Source organism: Anabas testudineus, chromosome 24, assembly GCF_900324465.2.
Source record: "Anabas testudineus chromosome 24, fAnaTes1.2, whole genome shotgun sequence".
Taxonomy (NCBI): domain Eukaryota; kingdom Metazoa; phylum Chordata; class Actinopteri; order Anabantiformes; family Anabantidae; genus Anabas; species Anabas testudineus.
Window position 1 is genome coordinate 8,580,192 of NC_046632.1, and position 21,363 is coordinate 8,601,554.

The following is a 21,363-nucleotide window of genomic DNA, read 5'->3' on the forward strand; positions in this document are numbered from 1 at the left end:
GTGTTGGAGGAGGTTTCTCATTACAAGTGGGGCAAATTTTTTATTTAGGCAGGCACTTAATTTGCACACGCTGACTGACACTTTGATCCATTCAACAGCTTGATTGTATTATGCGAGGGTTCCTCAGAGTGAAGACCACACTAATACTTGGAAAACAATAATTGTAAGAGCAGTTGTATATACATATATGTTCAGATATAATCTTAATATCTATTTGTTTATTTCTGTTCAAAATCAATCCAGACAGGACAACAGATGACAAACAATCAACCAGCCACAAGACTCCATTTTATAGTTCAGCACCATGGATTGTGTAGATTTAAGGAGAAGTGACAGAGGTTTGTGTGCTCAGAGGGATCAGGTGGAAACACCAATGGTACAGTGTGGTCACAGACTGTGATAAATGTCAGTCAGCACCTTTCACCACCTTGGTAATTACTCTGTGCTGCTCTGCAGGGGCTTGACCTTGAACATTCATGTCACGTTCTGTAACTTCCTTTGTAACATTTCACGTAGCTGTAGATGTTAAAACCAATTCCCTGAAAAAAATGTCCAGAAATGACAAAAATCAATGTTTAAATGGAACAAAAGACCATTTAATGTCCTTATTTTTCAGCCTTGTTTATCAAACCTTTGGGCTGTTCTGTCTGATGGAGCTGACAAGTCCCAGCTGACTTGACACTATTGGTACAAAGCAGTGACACATTAGACCACAGGCTCAGAGAACATCAGCTTCATTTTCTGTGCATAGTGGCATGCATCAATTTTGGTGTGCTGTGCAAAAAAATATAATAAAAATGGAGTAACATTAAACAAAGTAAATAAAGGCAAGGACTCCCCATGTACCATAAATATGGTATTTTTAGCCAGCGAGGTTATTGTCTACACATAAAAGTGCCTAAAAGCCTCGTCAGGGACTGCAGTCACTGAATATTCACCTTAATGTTTACTCATGAAGATTTACAGTGGAGTATAGCAGGGCAGGCATCATTCACCCTGTGCTCGTCTAAATTTATCTATAGTATTACCTTCAAGTGTCACCTGTGTGTTGAAAGCACGTCATATTTGAAAGACCACAGCAGAGCACTTTGATGTCACAATATGTATTTAGTTAGAGTTGGTGACATACTGAGAAAATATTTTCACAGGAGCTTATTGAAGCTCTGTTACAGCTGATAGATTTTGATTGTGTGTGTGTGTGTGTGGGCACCTGCATGCCTGCTTGCACGACCCTTTTTGTTTTTTTGTGCGTGCGTGCGTGTGTGTGTGTGTGTCATCTTCTAAATGGAGTGAAAGAAGTCTCATGCCAGTAAGTCCCAGGAGAAATACATGACTCCACTTTCATCTGTCTAGCCTCTCTGTGTCTCACACACACACAGTTTTATGAAAAGAAAACACATCATCTGGACTTGTGAACTGCAGTCTTTTATACTTCATCTTCATTTCTAGCATTTATTTCTAACTCTTGATGTGTGTGTGTGTGTGTGTGTGTGTGTGTGTGTGTGTGTGTTTTTTTACCCACGTGCCTTCTGACAGTTCAGTGCTCTGCCTATCGATTTGCTCCAAAGCAGCTCCCATCTCTCTCTCTGTGTCTCACGCACTCACACGTTTTCTTTTTTTTTTCCCTCCCAGTTTTATTATCATATGCTGATAGCAGAGTTAGACTGCATTGCAGTTTTTAATCAGTGGAGAGATACCCTGTCTGACTACACAAGCTTTTTTTGGGCAAACTACAACACACTCTGTAATTGCATTGCGTCCTACAGAAATGTGTTCTTGTAAAGCAGTATATAGTAGTGATGGTGTTTCCGTGTTTTTAGTTTAGAGTGAGAACATATTAAAATAATATATTCACTGAAGCCCATTGGTATAAAAACGTCTGTATGTGTGTTTTATTACAAAAAGAGGCCAGTGTTGTCGTGTTAAAGCACTCCATACTGACCTCCCAATGCTTTCTAAACCCATAAGGTGTCTTGAAATTTCATAACGCTTTCCAATTCATGAACAAATCACAGCAGGGAAAATGCACTTCCTATTTTACAGTATCACTTTCCACACATACACCAAGGTACACACAAACCCCTGCGTAAACTGAGTTCAGTTTTTTCCTGTGCTGAAAAGTAAAAGGTTGTCAGAGAGCAATAATGCAGCTGCCGGTAACTACTAGTTGTCATGTTTCATTTACTTCAGCCTCCCCCTCCTCCCTGCTTGCTTTATTTCCATGCTTTCGTCTCGCTTTCCATGTCCCCATGTATCATTTTGCTAAAAGCATGGCTACTTCCAGTCACAGTGGGCGAGCATGTAGCATGTGGTTGGCATAATTTAACAGCGCTGTTCCCTGTGCCGGCAGAAGCAGCAAGAGCTAGGAGCTTTTTTGTTTGTGTGCTTTCTTTTTATGCCCGTGTGTGTATGTGCTGCTCTCTTTTGCACAGCATTGTTTTTATTGCATATCATACTGTTACCCGACCCCTCAGTGGTCAGGAAACAATATGATTCGCTATATCAGTGGTTACAGCTGGCTTACATAAATGACTTTGTTGACAGTATACACTGTGTTTGCCTTATGTACATATACTTTTTCTATTTCTACCTGTTGGCTTTTATGTGTGTCTGTGTCTGCATGAGTGCCTGATATAGTACCATCTCTGCAAGAGAAAATATTAGGCAATACCCATAGTCTGCACTTATATAATTTCTTTCTCTTTTTTTTATTTTACCTCCACTCTCTGGCTTGTGTTCATATTAATAAACAATTAACCAGCAGATTTAACACTTCTTAGTATTTTTGAACAATGGGCCCTTAGTTGTTAAGAAGTAGACTGACTGCTTCCTTCATGAAGTCTGTTGAAATGTTGGACAGTTGTGGTTCTTTGTAGTAGCTTAGTCACTGTGTATCTGAGCCCTTGCCTGTTTTTTTTTTTGCTGCTACTGCTGCGGCTGACCAAGTTTGTTTTTCTGCCCCCTACTACTGACTCCATCCACTTCTTCATTTGGTTGTGTGAACTGCACTTGACACAGTCAAAACGTCAGAGCTAGAAATAAGAATTTGGTTCCACATCTCCTGTACCGGTGCACAAATCTCGCCAGAACCTCCTGGGTGCAAAAAACACAAAGCTTCCCATTTAGTTAGCTCCACAACTCCGCTCCTCACATTGAACTGCGGCTCCAGGTATATAGTGGTCGTCCATCAGTCACACAGTTTGTGCTTCAATGTGACTCACCCTATCCACAAAGGTAAAGTTGCCATGGACAAGACGCTAGACCCCAGGTTGCTCCTGGTGTGCCTTGCATGGCATCTCTGCCATTGGTGCGGTACTGTCTGTAAAAAACTGTTTCAAGAGCTTTAAGTACCGATAAACTTGAATAATTATCATTATTATTAGTTAGTTTAATTATGAGACTCTAATCAGGGTTTGGATTAAAAAGATATCCAGATACCCATGAGATGATTATTCACATTGTTACTAATCATATTTCACATGACCAGTTTGAGCTGCAGAAGTGGGATTTCATCCAGCTTTTTGATTACCTCAAGGATTGAGCCCTGTTTTTCACATTCCTAGTATCATCAGTAGCATAGTTTCCACCCTGGTATCCAGATAGTCTGTGATTTATGTCAAACCTGCTTTAGGCAAATGTTTATTCCTTCCATACAGATCCTTCTGTACAGCTAATTAATACTACTGCTTTCTCCTGTAAAGCAACACCTGTTACAGCCCCTGAACATGGTCTTTAATGCTGGAACTCCCCACTGCTGAGTGTCTTCACCCTACATCATCATGTCAACAGTCCTATGTTGTAGCTTTAAAACTATAATGTTACAGTTCCCAATTGTTTGGTGCACAGTGCTGTTAAACCTCATTACAGTCATTTTGGAAATTATAACAATTTCATCTATACAAAACCAATGTTATTGCTGTCAGACACCAGTTGCTCTACCCTAAAGTTTGCCCTTCTCAGTGTGAGATCCATTTCAAATGAGAGTTTTATATTGAACAATTTTATTTGCTCAGCTACGCTTGGTTTTATATTCCTAACAGAGACGTGGTTACAGCCTGACGCTTTCTTATGTCAGAGCCTTGCTCTCCTTCATATGATTTTATTTATTGCTCAGGCCAAACGTAGTGGTTGTGGGGGAAGTTTACTAGCTGTTTTTAATAAATGTTTAAATGCCAGCAAATCACTGTGCCCAACTATTCAAGTACTGACTTTTAAGTGTGTTATCTTGGCTCTCTATGTACAGTATCTGTTTACTTACTCCCTAAGCCCAAGATGTTTTCAGTGACATCTTGGACTTTCCCTCATCACTTATGCAATACAGTTTTAGTCAATCATTTCAGTATTAATGTGGAAGGCTTGTTCAATACAGAATTCCTGTCTATTAAAGATTTTTGTTGATTTTTTTGTGTGCATGCATCATAAACAGCATCAACTTAATTACTTGTATTATTCTTGCTTCATTCTTAGCATCAAAATGTAATTGCAAATAAGTATAGTGCAGTTCCAACTTGTCAAGCTACAGCACTATACTCTCTTATTTCTGACAGTCTGCTAATATTTAAATACTTGTAAATAACTTTGTTTTCTTCCGTACTTCTGCCATGACATGATGTCTATAAAAGCCAGATTTAAAAGGGTCTTTTACCTTGACAGTGCTGGAGCATGGTACATCTGTAAAAATACACTGGACTCCAAGTAATGGTTTGGCTAATGCTAAAGGCTTTTAATGGTTTTACCTCAACCACTGATGAGTGGTAAGTGGTAAGTTTGTAGCCTCTTTTTTCCTGGCTATTAGGTTCAACATTTCCACATCTTCTGTGCCAGTCATCCCATTTTAAGCCATTTCACCCCAATTTCTGCTTCAAATCCAGTTGATGTCATGCCCCCTAAATTTGTATCTGACCAACTGTAAACTGTCATTACTACTACTACTACTACTAATACTACTACTACTACTAATACTTCAAAACAGCTTATTTCCAGCCTTATATCAAAAACATAGCAGTGATTGTTCTGTTTTCAATCACTTCCTTCTGTTGCTCAAGTCTTTAGAAAGCATGTCTGAGAGTCCTGTCAAATAACAGTATTTTTTAAATAAAATTCATTTAGGGTTTCAGCAAAATTACATTAGAAAATACCTTTCATCTGCAGATGTTAGAGCCTGCTCCAGTCTCATTTTGCTGGACTTAAGTGCAGCTTTTGTTACTGTAGATCAAGTTATCCTGATCCTAGATAAAATGTCTACAGCTGGATTAGGATATCTCAAAGTGTTCTGCAGCATGATTTTTTATTTTAGTGGACAACATTGTCCCATCTTTTGTGACAATGATGTGGAGTGCCCAGTGCTTTCATTTCATGGCCAATCTTGTTTGCACTGTACATACATCCAGTTGGCATTAACGCATTTATTATGAACAGATATATCTTTCCACAAAGCCTAGAGACACTTTTTTCTGTCCTGTTTAGTTAAATGTCTCGCAGATGTGAATGGCTGCCTATATGCAAAGGTTCAGGATCATTACATATTTCAGATAGGACAATAATGAGAGGGTCTGAATACTTTCTGTTCACTGTCACGGTTAGAAAATTGACTGAGAGAAGGATCTAATTAGTCAATACTCTAAGTGTTACAGTATTGGCTTGATACTTGTGTCCCTCCCTCCTCCTTCTGGCCTCCTGGCCTACTGCACTCGGTTCTCTGTAAAACACCACAGAGGAAATACTGATTTTAATCACTAGACATAATTAATTACCATCCTTCCTTGTTAAGAAAATAAAAGCCTCACAGCCACAGAGTAATTGGCAGCTATTTAATTTGTGGTCTACTGTAGGTGAGCTTTGATGAGTGTGTATGCGCCTTGTGTGTCCAAGCATGTAAGAGGATGTGATTTGTGGGTGTTTTTTGTATGGGAAAAGATTGTTTATGTTAATATACTTGTGTTCTGTATTTACAATTTGTTGTGTGTTTTATAGGAAGAACTGAATATTTTGAGGTCTCCCCAGGTTTTGCATGTCCTTGAATTTTTTGGAGATGAAAAAATGGGCCTATAAAATTTCTAAAATGCCTCAATGGCTAGGAAGTGCTCAGTATTCATAATGCAGTAAGGTAATAACATTGATGAACAGGCTTTACGTTACAGTTTACATTCAGTGATGGATCTGAATGCTTTATATTGCAGTGAGGGCTTTTTACAGGTAGTTAAGATTCCATTTCTGTTTCCCAAATGACCTCCATTTCCAGAGGGTCCTGAGCTTCAGCTTTACTCATTTATTGCTCCATCTCCCATCATGAGGCACTTCACTTCAACACTAAGCAAGAATCTGTGTTGCCAGTTATTTTGTGCTGTGCTTTTATGCATAAATTAGAGATGTGTCTCTGATGCTTATTAAAGGCATTTGCTGATCTGGGTGCTGCTTAATGAAAAATCCAGTTGGCCAGTTGTAATAAACGGAAGTAACATGATTACAAGAGCAAGTTTAATCATTTCAGCACATAATGCATTCTTTGTTCTGCAGATATCTGATCATAAACGAATTTACTGGAAAAATATACATTTGTGAAAGTGCATAATATGTAAGGGTAATGGGATAACTTCATTTGCTAGGCCAGGTTTGTCTCTTTTGGCTCACTACTACTGACAGATGTGCACAGGTACTATCTGTTGTTAGCCAACTTCATTACAAAGCTGTCCTATGTTTGAAAATAAAGTTTTGAAGTATTGATCTTCTCTGTGTTTGCTGGTCTTCACAAACAGCTCTGGCATTCTGAAAATGTTTAAATTACACTTTGTATAGGCCCCTTATACTGATAATCTAATGCTAGGCTTTACATAAATATCCAGTGATATAAGTTTTCACTTACCACTGGCTGGAGGCAGTATATGTATTGTGATGTGATGTGATGTGATGCGCGTGTGTGCGTGCATGCATGGGTGTGTGACAGAGCCTTTCTTTGCTGCAGTCATGCTTTGGCAGGTTGTAGTTTTCCCTTCAGAAATCAGCCGCTCTCTGAACTGTTAAATCACACTAGAAGTCAACCTTTGAGAAGAAAATTAATTACTTTCCCTCCGCCTTCTCCTCCTCTATTTTTTTTCCACATTCTCATTCATTTTCTTTCTGTTTTCTCACACTCTCAATCTCAGTCTCTTTTTCCTAATAGTATAGAATATGTTAAGCTGCATGTGAAATATGACATTACACTTTGAAGCCTTGTTCCTTCCCTTCATTGCTGTGTTTGAAGTCTTTCGTAGTAGTGTAGATTGACTGTGTGCGGTTGCACAAGCCATTGAGATCTTTCTTTACTGCAATCGTTAGATTGTCAGAGTTGTTGAGAGCATGCTTCATTTGAAATCAATCAAAGCTTCTCTCCTGTTTCTGTTCACTGAGATGTACTTCTCGGTGGATGATGCTGGCATTTATCATCATATTGATCCATGACATTACACTGGCAGGATGTTAAAGAAACAGATGGCTACTCAAGCCTAAGCACTCATTCATTTACGTACCTAATTTGTTCTTTATTCTCAATAACGCAGAATCAAAATCTTTACAGCAGGAATGTACTTTTTGCTGATTTTACTTTCTCACCTATACCTCCTTCCTCTCCTCCTTGTCTTTCAGGTCCAGATAGAAGACGTTGAGAGTGAGGAGAAAAGATACGCTCTCTTCTTAGAGCTGCTGGAAGCTGCTCAGAAGTGGGAGGATTTTCAGCTGCTAATGCTCCTTCTACAAGCATGGCCACCTATGATTAAAGAGGAAGTGTAAGATGAATAATTTAAAACTTTTTAGACATTTGGAAAAATACATTGAATTCGCTTTCTAACAAATAAGAATACATATTTCCCAAAATGCCAAATTCCTTTGAGCACCACCTCTACAGTACTTACATGACAGTTGTTTATTTTCTCACAATAAGCTGGTTTACAGCATCTTAATAGGTCCTTCATACTAACCAAATAAAAAACATAACAAATATATATTTTCTAGGCAGATAAAGAACATGAACATTGCATGATATTACAGATTAACACTGTTTATTCTTTCTCACCTCAGTTTTCTCTCTTTTGTAACATCTCCACGTACACTGGTGCCCTCTCATTGTCTTTAGTTATTGTCAGTGGTAAAGTTACAAAATGAGAGCTACTCCACTAGTTTGGGTCAAAGCAGCCTTTTATCCATCCTTAGTGAATCTGATTTAGTGCTTAACAGGCACAGGTTTTATACAATAGCCTGTTTGTTCCAGAAATCAGGGACACGTAAAGACATTGACATTTTAATGACCATCTTCTGTGCAATGTTTTGTCATTTCAGTAAGCGCGGTAATGGAGAAGTGTGACTCTAATCACTCAAGGACACATACTGCACATTGGCTTTTAAAGTTGAAAATGTTGAAAGCGTGTGTCTTCTCAAAGCTTCGGGCACTGGGCTACTTGCACCAGCTGGTGTCTTATGAGCCTCAGCCAGTGTTATCAATAAGTGCCTAATGGTGTGATTGCTCTTCTCGTGCTCCATTGTTCTCGATTAAAAGTGAGGGGTGCTCCGAGGACCGCAGAGACAATATAGGGTTATGCCGCCTGGAGTTTATCCTTTCAGCACAATCAAACCAGACTGTGTTTCGATCAGCAATTTAGAGTTCTTTTTTAGTGGTTGTTATAAATGTTCTCACAGCTGTGTATAGGTGAGTTAGCTATAAGTTATAAGTGAGTTAGGGCTATCTAAAAGTAGTAAACTAGAGGAACCACGAACATTTCTAGGTTCTTCTGGTCAAAATGCAGATGAAGCCTGGGGGTCTTTAGAAAATGTCCTCCTTTAGAGGCCATTAGATGTAGAATATGTTATTCCCCTCTAAGACACTACTGAATGTAGTAATTATCTGCCTGAAACTAATAGTTTTTAGCACTCAGATTGTAGTGTCTATAATTTTAGGCCATTTCCATGTTGATATTGTATTGTAAGTGAAAACTGCTCCGTGTGCAGGTGTAAATAAAATTACTTAAAGTGAGACAGTAATTTTAGAGTGGAGGCTGTGTAACAAACAGAACAGGGCACTGGGAAAACGTGTGAAAAAGGTTATTATTTAGCAGGGAATTTGTAACGAGCAGCGAATTAGTCAGAAGCAGAAGGAGAGATAGGATTAGATTTGGACAACACAGCTGCCTCAAGTTCACACAAGGATTTCACTGAAACTCCACTGACTTTGTGGGTGTTACAGCTGCAGTCAACCCATCACCTCTGGGACAGACTGACAGACACAGCCGTTGTACTGAGTTTCAAATTTAAATGCAAGCATAATAAATACAAACTCAGTTTGTGATTGTGAATGTTGTATTCTTTTCTCATCTCTTTAGTCGTCCTCATTTGCTGTAAATTGCTCGAGGGGTTTTGCTTCTACATGCATACGTACACAATTATTATGTAATGTGCCTCTTTGAAGAATACTATGCAAACTGTAGAAGCCATAGATTGAAGTGTGTGTTCGTGTGTGTTTGTATGTGAACTGTGCATTTTCAATGCTATGACTGCTGCGTCTGGACAATTATTGTACACAAAACTGAGAACAATTTAACCTTCAAATGCCACATTTAAGATGTGTAAAGACTTGAGGAAGTTATCTGTGAGTGTGTGGGACACATGGTTAAGGTTAAACGCTTTTCTGTCTCAGCACTAAATCCTGGTATTTACTGTGAAAGCATGTGTGCGTGTGTGTGTGTGTGGAGTGAGCATTTGTTTCAGTAAAACTACAAGAGGCTGTTTTGCTGTATTGAGAGTTGCATTTTAAAACTTCTCCTTTAGTCTGTCCGCTGAAACTGAGTCATGATTCAAAGCACGAGTGGGGGCTGGCTGTGACTCACACTGCACCCTACGACAGATTTAGCAAGCACACACACACACTGATAGTTGCATGCAGCATTTAGCTCCTTGTCCCTTGGTAAAGCAGGAAACCACCATGTGCCTGCAGCACAAGTGGACCCTGTTTGCTCCCATGACCACATCATCTGAAGGTGAAGCAGCTTTCAAGATGAGATCCCTTGCTAGTGGGATGGAGAGCTGCCTTTTCTACTGACAGACACTCACAGAAGCTTTGCTGTCCTCCCTATCTCTGTCTTTTTCTCATTTGCAGACTCCTTCTATCTCTCAGTCACACTCACTCTTCTTATGCAGATAGACGCGAGGATCTTACCACAGGGCCTTCTTCCCTTAACATGCTTCCTTCAACACACTTCAGCAGTCGAAACTGACGTCAGCCACTTTAGAAAAATTATATTTCTCATCTTATAACCCAGGATATATGAGCATCTGATCATCTACCACTTTATCATGTGAAAACACTCGCAGTAAAACAAAGCACACATACATATCAGATTCTGTCTTTCATCTCCAATGTTCTCCTATTCCTTCTCTTTCTGTTCGGTATTTAATGCAATGCTTGCTTGTTTATCACATACATACAAACCTTTAGGAGTGCAAATGTTTTGTAACTTACTAAATGTTTTCTGTCCTTTTACACTGTTGCTTTGCTGCGTGTTTCTGATAGTTGACTATGGTTGCCGGCCGAGTGTTAATGAAGGTTGCTGTGTACATCATGTGAATATTTACAGCTTCACTGGGACTCAGAAATGAGACTTGACACAGATATAATGAGATCTTGGCTACAGATTAACTACTACAACCTTCATAACCACTAATGGGAGAGTAGGAAGATAGGGGCTTCAAAATTACATTGATTCTTGCTGTGCTAATGATAATGATAATTAAATTAATAATTTTTAACAGGATGTCTACCTAGATTTCCACCTTTCTTTCCATTGCCTGATACGTATTAATAAAGATCCATGAAGGTCATATTTCCTCAACATCGTTGGCATTTGACTTTGGTTGGAGCTAATCCGTTACTCTGGAGGCATTAGCAAAGGTCTTGAACAGCTCATACAAGAGCATGTAAACAGCCACGCCTGTCACTGCTGTTCCCTAGTGTTCTCACAGAGCAAGAGAAAATGCAGCATGTAGGTGTTTAATATTAACTGCAGCATTATTGTGGTGAAACATCTTTCGTTTTCACTTATGCGTCAATGTCAGAGTTGATTAGATCATCCGCAAATCTCAAGACAATTCTGTCTGCTTTCATGTCGGCGTGTGATTTGAAAAGAGGTTGATGCTGTTATTCTTATGTGGCTGTTATATGTACATTATTTATAAAATGCGTGTTATTGTTTTGGTTCTATTATATATTGTTTGTGTATGTATACAGTACTCAAATTGCAGAGATGCACACACAGTATGTGTTTTACATGCTTACAGTCTGTTTACCAGACTACATACAAACACGTGTGTATTTATATTCACAGACCTGTCGTGTTTTCTGTCTCCAGCTCAGAGTCGGAACGTAACCCTTGGGTGGTCCTTACCTCAGCCCTGCTGACCCGCTGCCAGGGATCAGAAGTCAACCCAGACCTGGGACAGCAGGTGGTCACCATGGTGCGGTCCCTCTATAACACCAAACACAAGCTGCCTGTACAGGTAAACAGCAATCACTACTTGTATTTTTATGTTTTTTGCCATTGTTATTAAAACTATGTCACTGAGCTGGATTCAGTGGAACCTGACTGCGTTGCCATCTTTTTACCCCATGTTTTAATGCAGGAGGCTAAAGCTATTAAGCATGTAACCCACAGAAATGTGGTGGCATTAGTGCTTTTTGCCACGTGCTGTAGGTACTAGCCTCTGTTTGATATCTGACGGCCTCTAATGCTATTCATGCCCTGCTGAGCACCACAGAAGCAGTAAGCCTAATGCCATTCTGTATGTCTAGCGCCAGCTGACTGTGATATTAGTTTAACGCTAATGCTATTCAGTGTGAATAGGCTAGTGTCTGCCTGGCTGTCTAATATTAGTGTGGGAAGGGGGTAGGAGGTGGAGAAGGAGGCCTTTTACTCTCTTCTGAACAGCTTTAATTTGAATCTGCTGGAATGAAACCGCCAGAGCATGGGGGAGTCAGATTGCATTGTGATATCCATATATTACTGGATGGGGCTGCAACAGGACTGTGTGTGTGTGTGTGTGTGTGTGTGTGTTTCTGTGTAGACCTTTCTTAAAAGTATTATATGTACGAGTGTCTGTACAGTATATGCACATCGATTAACCTTCACTGTTCCTCGCCTACTCTTCCCTCTGTCTCCTGCTCTCGCCTTTTCTTCTCCTTTACTCTTTTTTTGCTGTCTTCTGATTACATTTCCCAATTTTCATCCCACTTTTGCTTTTATCCTTCTTCCTCCTCCGTTCACCTGTTCATTCTCACATCTGAACATTCACCTACTCACCCACCTCTCCCTCTCCCTCTCTCCCTCTCTCCCTCTCTCCCCCTCTCTGTTTGACTGTCTGTCTCTTTCTCCCTCTCCTTCACACTTTCCAGTGTATAAGACACATTGTCACCCTGCTGCTCCAAAACCAGCCTAGCCTCCAGCAGCCTGCGCTCAAACTGATGGCCGAAAGTGGCGATGAGCAACTACTGCAGCGGACGCTGGATCAGATCAACAGCATGACTGCGGTAAGTGTACATTTTCATAAGCGGACCAAGTGGATTACCTCTTAAATTATATTAAAGTTTTTACTTTATAATGCCACACAGCAAACAATAGCACATCCTTAGATTTTACAAACTGGAACCAAATCAATTATCAAATCAGTGAATCATATTCTCTTTGATAACCTAGTGTTACCCAAACTTTGTGGCTTTTAAAATGAACTGTATTTTTTCTTATTCTTTATCCAAGTGGAGAAGTTGTAAAAGAAAATTTTAGAGGCCTGATGATTAAGTATGATTTATTTCGAGACCAGGGATATTTGGAAAACCAGAAAGGTGAAACAGAAAAAAGTAGAGGCACCAAAGAAAATGTGAGGGTGAACATCCTGAGTGGAAGGAAAACTGTATAAAACCACTTTACTTTTGTAAGATAAGAATGGGATAATAGGAATAATTTTACCATTCAAATAACCCAGCATCCATCCACGTTCTAACAGTTCTCTCAATCAGATAACAGAATAATCATTTAAGACTGTGTGGGCCACTCTCCACTGTTCCCTCATCAGATAAGCAGTCGTCACAAAGTGGGCCTCTCAGACCCAGCAGAACCTCTTTTTGTTCCTCAATCAGATAAGAGAAAACCTCACCATTAAGTGATAGAGCCCCTATTAAATGAAACATTAAAGTTCCTATATCCTGTACACCTGAACACTACGCTACTTCTATCGCATGGAGGAAGGAGAGCGGGACTTGAGGGAAGCAGGGTGTTGAAGGTGTTCAGAGAAAAGATATGTGATTTAGATGTGAGAAGAGAAAATCTAATGGAGGAGGAATAGGTGGTGTTGAGAGCGAGAGACAGAAATGGGATAAGAGGGGAAATTGCCAAGACAGAACCGATGTACAGTATGAAAATGTAATGTCAGAAAGTGAGCAAGACTGAGGTAAAGTGGACAGAGCAGGGTGCAGCGCCTGACTGAGGAGCGGGGCGAAAGACAGAAAAGATAAATCAGTGTGAGTTAGAGGTAGACAGGTAGTGTGTCACACTGCTTTGAGAAGTAATCTCTCTGAATGAACAGGGGCTTGTTTGGAGCAGCACAGAACCGTGTTCATCTGAAGATAACATCAACAGAGACGGAGAGAAATCGTCTAACATCTAATACATCTGATAATGTGTTGGCTCTGTGCTCGCTGCGGAGTTGAATGCATGTAGGTGTGTGTTTGCCTGCGTGCCTCTGTGCCATTTCCTTGAAGCGAGCGAGAGTTTTTTCTTTTCTTGAGTGCTGGGTGTTTGTGCCTAGTATGTTTTGCCATTACTGGGTTTTACAGCGGCGCTTGCGATTATTATGTTTAAGGACTAAATTTATATATATATAAAAAAAAAGATTTTTTAACAATGTAGTGCAGATACAATCCTAAGTTTAGGCAGCACATCATCACAAGTGGATTTTTATCACATCTACAAACAGCCTAGACTTGTCGGCAGCTAGCCATTAGCAAATCAATTGATCTTATCTAGGGAAGAACATAAATAATAGATTTTTAGTTCAGCATGGTCGATCAGAAATGTGATGAATACACTGAAAAAAACTCAACTGCTAAGTAGCTTTTTTGTTTCACCACAACACACTAGACAGAATAGATTGATCACAGTAAAGTGGAGGAGGGTGCAAGGTTTCCTGAATGTTAATTAAGGAAACTTAATATATTTATCAGTGTTAATGTATTTACCCATGTTCTGATGTGTTTACCTGCGTTTTGATGTCTATAGTAACAAGCTTGATGCAGATGTTGGGCCTTAACATCTATCAACTTAGTAGATCACACCGATAAATGACATGAAAATAACAGACACCTCTGAGTGACGGATAGCTGTTATCTTTAAGTATAACTGAATATAATATAATTTTTTTCTTGTCTCTTTGGTGTGATGTCATTGACTAGTGTGCATATGGTTTCTTGTCAGAATCAACTGCTTTTTTTTTTCCTTCGAAGAAATGCCCTTGGGTGTTACGATAAAAAAAAAAAAAAAAAAAAAAAACAGATCAATTGTGAAGATTAGATTTTAATTAAAATGGTGTTACAGAAAACCACTTGACACATGAAATAAATGAGGAAAAAGTAATTTATTTGGTTGTAGTGTGAGATATGCCTTTATTTAGTTCCACGGTGTCTTGCGTTGCTACAGTGTGGGGGGTTAGTACACACACTAAGCTCTGTGCATTGGGGAAGTGAGGAGAGAAAAAACAAAATGAGTGGGAGTGGGAGAGATTATTTGAAAGGGAGACAAAGAAGTAGTAGAGACTAGGTAATATAGAAGATATTGTATTGTCCTTAATGATTCAGGAAAATACAGTGCAGGCATGAAGGCTTTTATTTCTCTTCACCGAGAGTTGAAACGTGGCCTCTCCTCTCCTCGCCTAGCTCCCTTTTCTCACTTTAACTTCTTTTCTCAAAGTCACTCCCTCCCATCATTTTCTTCTTTTCCTATCCCACCTTCCCTGCTCCGCTCCTTCTAGTGAAGATATATGAGCTGTGCAGGAGCAGAGGGGAGCAGTGGAGCAGGGAGCCAGGGGTTAACACCAGCCTGACTAATGGGAGACAGAGATAAGGGGCTGATAAGAGCTGTCCTGCCAATATGAATGAGCTGTCAGTGCATTGTGCAGCATATATAGATCCTGCTCTACATGTGCGCAAACACACATGCTGCAGTGCGCCCCCGATGAAATGTTCTAACAGTCCTTGCTACTGTTCACCTGGTTGTGTCCCTAACTCTTCACTATTTCTTTATCTTCCCCCATCAAATTGTATTTTCATTAAGTGGTACGCCCACTCAGATACAATTACAGCACCTGTCAAATGTGAAATTCTCCGTCATTTTTGACTCACTGGCTCCTCAAACTCTTGAAAAGTGTTTCTCTTAGTGATCTACCCAAAGCCAAAGTGTATTACACCTGCTGTTCCTTTTTTTAAACTAAAGTATGATTGCATAATCATGGTTGGGGGGGGGATTAAAGAGCAGTTTGCTTGTTGATTAACCCCATCCACCCTTTTATTTCTTCCTTAACAGTTTTGCTATTTATTCCCTTTTTCAATTTATATGCATGTGGCCTTGTGCATGTGTTAATAACTACTCCAAGGCCTCACAAAGAATCACACACCACGCGTCTATCTGCCCATCTGAGTGAAGACAACAGGCGTGTGTGCATGTGTGTTTGATTGAGTGATTATGTGTCTAATTGCTTGTTTAAGTGGGTTTGTTTACAGCTTCTGTGCCATATTGGACCTGCTAATCTGGCTGTGTTTGCTTGCAACTCGCTTGCGTTGATCCTCGATTTGCTCACTGCATTAATGTGTGTTTGTGTTTGCTCATGTGCGTCACAGCTCACTTTTATTTTTATTTTTTGGCTTCACAGCCTCTTCTTCTGTCACTTTCAATCATGCCTGCTGTAAGCAAAGACTGTTTGTTTGGTGTGTGTGTGTGTGTGTGTGTTGGCGCGCGTGTGTGCGCATGTGTGCGGTTTGCTGCACAGCTAAAGCCCAGGGACAGCTAAGATGGAAGGATTGGTTAGAAGAGCCCAAGGAAGGGGAAGAAGTGATGAGAGAAGGAGAAGAGGAGATAGTTATGTGTTGTCTGGCATTCCAACGAAGCTTTATGATTTAAATGATAAAAAAGTCTTGGCCATGCATTATGTATTAGGCATTGTACGTGTATGGTAATTCCAATTAAGCTCTCCGCTGGGTTTAGCTAAGAGAAGGAGGGAGGGCAGAGAAAGAAGTATACAGGAAATGAAAGTCATGCAAAAGAAGAATGGAAAAGGGGTGCGTAAAATCAGACCAGACCAATCAGGTGACATTTAGGAGCCACTGAAAACAAGCAGCAACGACAACCTTGGATGTCTTTTGCAGCAAAAGACAGCAAAAAATGAGTAGGTAATAACAAGAGCAAAAGGGGGGGAGGGGTTGGACATCTTATGGCTGCAGTTTGATGTGTCAGTTCTCTTGTCACGCTGAGTGTTTGTTCATTCACTCAGGGCACACACCAGCTGCGAGCTCAAACGCGCACACAAGACAGAAAATGCCTCTTGTTTTCGCCTCACTGAAGAGACAGACAAGATGTTGTTTGGACCTTTAGACTTGGGCGTGGGGGGGGGGGGCTTTTAACCTGACACACTCACACACCTGAGAACAAAAAAAAAACATACACCCCAGGACGGGTTTTCATGTTCCTCTAGCTGTTGACCTTTGAGAAAGAAAGGAAGGCATGATAGATGTATTCCCTCCTCAATCACATTCTATTTGTGCTGAACTGTTTGTAAAGGCGAGGCCTGGACCGATGACTGGGGAAGTTCAAAATTCAAAGAGAAACGGAACGAAGGGGGGTGAGGAGGGAGAAATTGCACAAGGAAGGAGGCGGTATGGATTTACAGTGTAAACAGGACAGCAGGTGGGCTGGTTAGCTGTAGTGTTGATTCTTAGGATGGTGTTGTAACTGTGTTTTTTAAAAGAAAAAGAAACATCTGACTTCAAACTGAGGCTGCAACCATTCTGAAGAAGCTACAATCCCTCTGACTGCAGCTACCAGTTTGCCACTGATGTCAAATAATTTATTGGATCGCGGTTTACAGGGAATCAGCCTGTTACTGTAGATAACAGTCATTTGCAGCATCGTAGCATATGATGATCTCATCATGATTTGATTGTATTCAAAGAGGGTACAGTAATTTAATTAGCACTCAACCCCACCATGTTCATATGATGTTTTACAATATTAAGAGCCTTAAATTCATAAACAGTGTCCTTGAGTAATATTATTACTCAACAGCATACTGTAGATGACACATTATTCATCAAGCCTGTAACTTTAATAAAGAATTTAAAGGATGATGTAAAGACTCAAGACCGTGTGTACAAATAGGGATCACTTGAATCTTACCTTTACACAACAGTCGTGCGCTGTATGCTACATGGGGCGTAGGTGTGAGCCCCGGACAAAGAAGCACTACCTGTAATGCGACAGAGCTGTTCGTGCTGTATAAAGGACATAGTTATCTGCTCGGCTGTGATATCAAGATTCCCCTCCATCCCTCTATCTCCCTGCCGCTCCTTCACATCTATTTTCAGCTTGGCTGTCAATCCAACTGACTCTAAGACTCAAATCTGCTGTCTCTCTTGACACCGTCAAACAGTAATAGCCTGGGAGGTATACGTATGTGTTAGTGTGCATGGAGGGCCAGGCCTGCGCTCAAATTTTGCTCGGTGCTTTGCTCTCTTCTAGAGTGGACCAGGCAATACAGGAGCAACCGTACACTATGAAGTGAACTGAACCCTTGTGCTTGGAGTCCGTACACGCCTCATGCAGACCAAACTCATGACTGTGATCCTTTATGTGTGTGTTTTTACTCTCTTGAGCGGTCTTCACTGCAGCCTGCCACACGTAATATCTGAAGCATCCACCTGCATCCCCCCTCCCTGATGGTAGATGCAGCAACAGATTTCAAGTTAGAGTGACATAAATATGTTCTGCCTCTTATTTTGGGATGCCACCTGGTAGAGCAGTCTTCGTGTATGAGCCATGCAGGGCCGCATGTATTCTGTAGGTGTGAGCCCTCATTACAGCCAGACTTTGTGATTTTAGTCATTAGCAGTAGACTGAAATAACTCCGCTTTGATGATCCCCTGACTTCATCTCTATTGCCACCATGAGGTTTTCATTTTTAATTTACCTGTGTAAATGATCCTCCGTGTACATTTTACCTCCAACTTTTACCACCTGTCTGGACCACATAGCGCTAAACAAGCTTTTTTAATGACTGTTTCTTGCTCCTAACCTGTAAAGTTTGAAACAATCTTTCAAAATAGGTCAGTGTTCACAGCAGCTCCACAGATCCCATGAGCTACATTTGTTCTGGTCGACTACTGAGGCTCCAAAATCCAAAGTTTGAAGCTGAAGTGTTACGTTGTTTTGAGGTGCCTCTCTGTGGTGCCAGTGTGCACTCAACCCTTGGAAACAGTTGGTGCACTTAAAAATGTATGTATCTGATGCTTTCAGTGCGTGTGTGCCTTTCTCCTCTCTGGTTGGCTCTTTCCAGTTTTCTCCGTCATACATTTTCCACACTCCCGAAGCCCTCCTCCCCTTTCTCGTCTTTCATTCACTTCATTCTCATTATAACCGGATGACCTCCTCGTCCAATTCTGTTTCAGGATTCAAATTGCTCCGTCTGTCTTCTCTCTGTGGCCCTCCTCCCTCCTCTGGCTTGTCATGATTCATCTGGTCCTTTCTCTCAATTAAATTATTAGTCATGCATGACATACTATATCTCTAACTTCTATGCCAATCCCTCGCCCCCCCTTTTCTCCCTCTATCAAAGCAACACAAGCAAAATGGCGAATGTGTTCAAATCCATAACTTTCACTGGGACTGAGTTACATCATAAATAAAGGCTGTTATTGTTAATGGCAACAGTTGAATGTCTCCCAAATCTCATGTGAGATGTTTAAGCTCAATAATATCCACCATCACATGAGTGGAGTGATCCTTTTTAAAGGGTTAATTATTTTAAGGATGAACTGTCCCTCGAGGAGAGAAGAACAGAGCAAAGCTGGCAAAGAGATGAGAGATTTTTGAGGTGACGGGAGAGAAATTCATCTGGCTCTGCTCCCCCTCTCTACTACAGCAGAGGAGACATGAGCTCCACATTTATAATTGATCTACTTTGGCTCCAGAAATACCCTAACAGGGACTCACTGTTGTGTGTGTGTGTGTGTGTGTGTCTGTCTGTCTGTCTGCACATAATGCATGTCTAGTTGAGCAAGCGCAACTTAATAATAGAGGCAGCAAACAGGTGACACGCAGCTAAGAAGATGGGCTGAGTCACACAGAGAGCCAGGGAGAGAGCCTTTCAACCCCGGCACTCAACAGCAGCCTAACGGCATTTAGCTGTTTGAATCTCTCTGCAGTTCATCGATGTAAAGAGCCAGAAGATGGGATTAAAATATCACACAAAGGTTTATGTTTATGGCTGTAAGAACATGTGCTCAGGGATGGTTTGGAGACAGAGACTCTCAGAGCTTCAAATAACTATAGAAAAAGACGAGTGTGTGTGTGTTGTGTGTGTTCCTCACACCGAACTCAACATATACTGCTTCCTCTGCATGAGGATACTATACAGATGTGTCTGTTGACCCTCGTGGCTGGTAAATCTCCACATTTAGCATCTATCACTCCTATCAGCCAGCAGATGTAGCGATGGAGAATAGATTACTTGGGGAAGACTGGCTGCATATTTGCTGAATTCCTGTCTGGTTTTCATGGCATGTGTTCTTTACAGAGATGAAAAGAGGCAATCACACTTAAAAGGGAAAGTTAGTTTCTCCTGACTCTCCCACCACACGTGTTTACACTTTCTCCATCATCTCTTTTTCCTCCAGGAGACAGCTTCCTCCTGTGATGCAGAGCTCTTTTCGTTGCTCCTGGATGCAGGGCTCCTGGTGGGATGTGTCTCCTCAGCCCTGTACCCCCTGCTCAGCTCCCACATGCTATCCCACCAGCAGGAGGGAGGCTGGGACGTGGAGAAAGCTGCCGCTGAGCTGCTGGCGGCAGGCCATGGGCCCGAGGCAGGCTCCCTGCTGCTGGCTCACCACGGAACCCACCAAGCCCAGTTCACCTTCAACTCTGCCTTGGCCGTTCTCAAGAAGTGGCTGTGAAGGGGAAAAGACAGGAAGTGCAGCAAGGTGTGCGCGATAAATGGCGGCGGGGAGGCAATTTGGACCACGGTCACAGACCACAGCGATAAGCCAGCTCCAGGAAAGAAAAGCAGGAAGGTGATGAAAGAGGAGTGGAGTTAGATTGGACTGGGATCTAAAGAAATTAGTATGAGGCAGGAACAGAGGTGATATCAGGCTGTACCTCTGCATATTGTTCTGTTTTGGCGTTTCAGTTTCATCAGCCGATGACGCGTCGACAGCGTGTGCCTTGAAGGTACAAGAGCGGATAACTTAAATAGTGAAACATCTGCTCAATTAGAAGCACACACACACAAACACACTGTAGATACACAAACCTCTGTCGTCTCTCAGCCATGAATGAATGTTCAGACTGAGGGCTGATCAGAAAATGCACTCACTGCTCGCATTTATTTGTGTGTGTGTGTGTGTGTGTGTGTGCCATGTCCTATTGTGTGATAAAGTAATTGAGCAGTAGCCGGGAAGCAGTGGGTGGATATTAGCCTATTGTTCCGTGACAGGTTTGCCTCTTTGACGTCCTATCGTTAAACACTCTGCCTCTGCTCCATTGTTTTCCCCCTAATAATGTCTAATTAATTCCTTCTAAACAAATTAGCCCAGCAGCTGCCCCACACTGTGTGTACATGTATGTGTGTGTGTGAATGCACTAACACCGTATACAAACACCGGCACCCCAGCGATATCATGTAGAACTAATGATGATGAGGACTGAATGTGGACGTGCGTGTTTACATACACCCCGATCCTGTCCGCATGGTTTATTTAGTTTTCTGAAATGCAGGTTTATTGTGTCCCACCTTTCTGAACTGAAATAAAGACAAATCAAATGAAATGCAAATGAGTCATTGTGTTTTCATTCTAACTGTAATTAGTTTCTTTTTGTGTGTGTGTGTGTGTTAAGATATGCATATAAACTTTTTAACAGACATCAGTAAATTTTTTTTTTTGTTTTGTTTATTTTTTTGTTCAACGTGATTTTTCAAAGTTGGCCCTGTTAACATTTCACTGAGTTTTTCTTTTCGTTTTAATGAATGGGTTTAATAAAGATTTGAGTTCCGTCTCATAATGAATGCACAGAAAAACATTTGCATTATAATTAC

At 40.9% G+C, this 21,363-nt stretch overlaps 1 protein-coding gene across 1 annotated transcript in view; it reads left to right on the forward strand.

Annotated features, from left to right (window-relative positions):
• Nucleotides 1–21,095, forward strand: part of nbas (NBAS subunit of NRZ tethering complex) — a 129,319-nt gene extending 108,224 nt beyond the window's left edge. Inside the window, exons 50-53 of the mRNA XM_026341022.1 lie at nucleotides 7,621–7,760; nucleotides 11,370–11,517; nucleotides 12,410–12,544; nucleotides 19,949–21,095. Coding sequence (XP_026196807.1) covers nucleotides 7,621–7,760; nucleotides 11,370–11,517; nucleotides 12,410–12,544; nucleotides 19,949–20,224 — 699 coding nt within the window. The 3' untranslated portion in view covers nucleotides 20,225–21,095. The remainder of the gene's footprint in view (nucleotides 1–7,620; nucleotides 7,761–11,369; nucleotides 11,518–12,409; nucleotides 12,545–19,948) is intronic.
• Nucleotides 21,096–21,363: the final 268 nt, after the last annotated feature.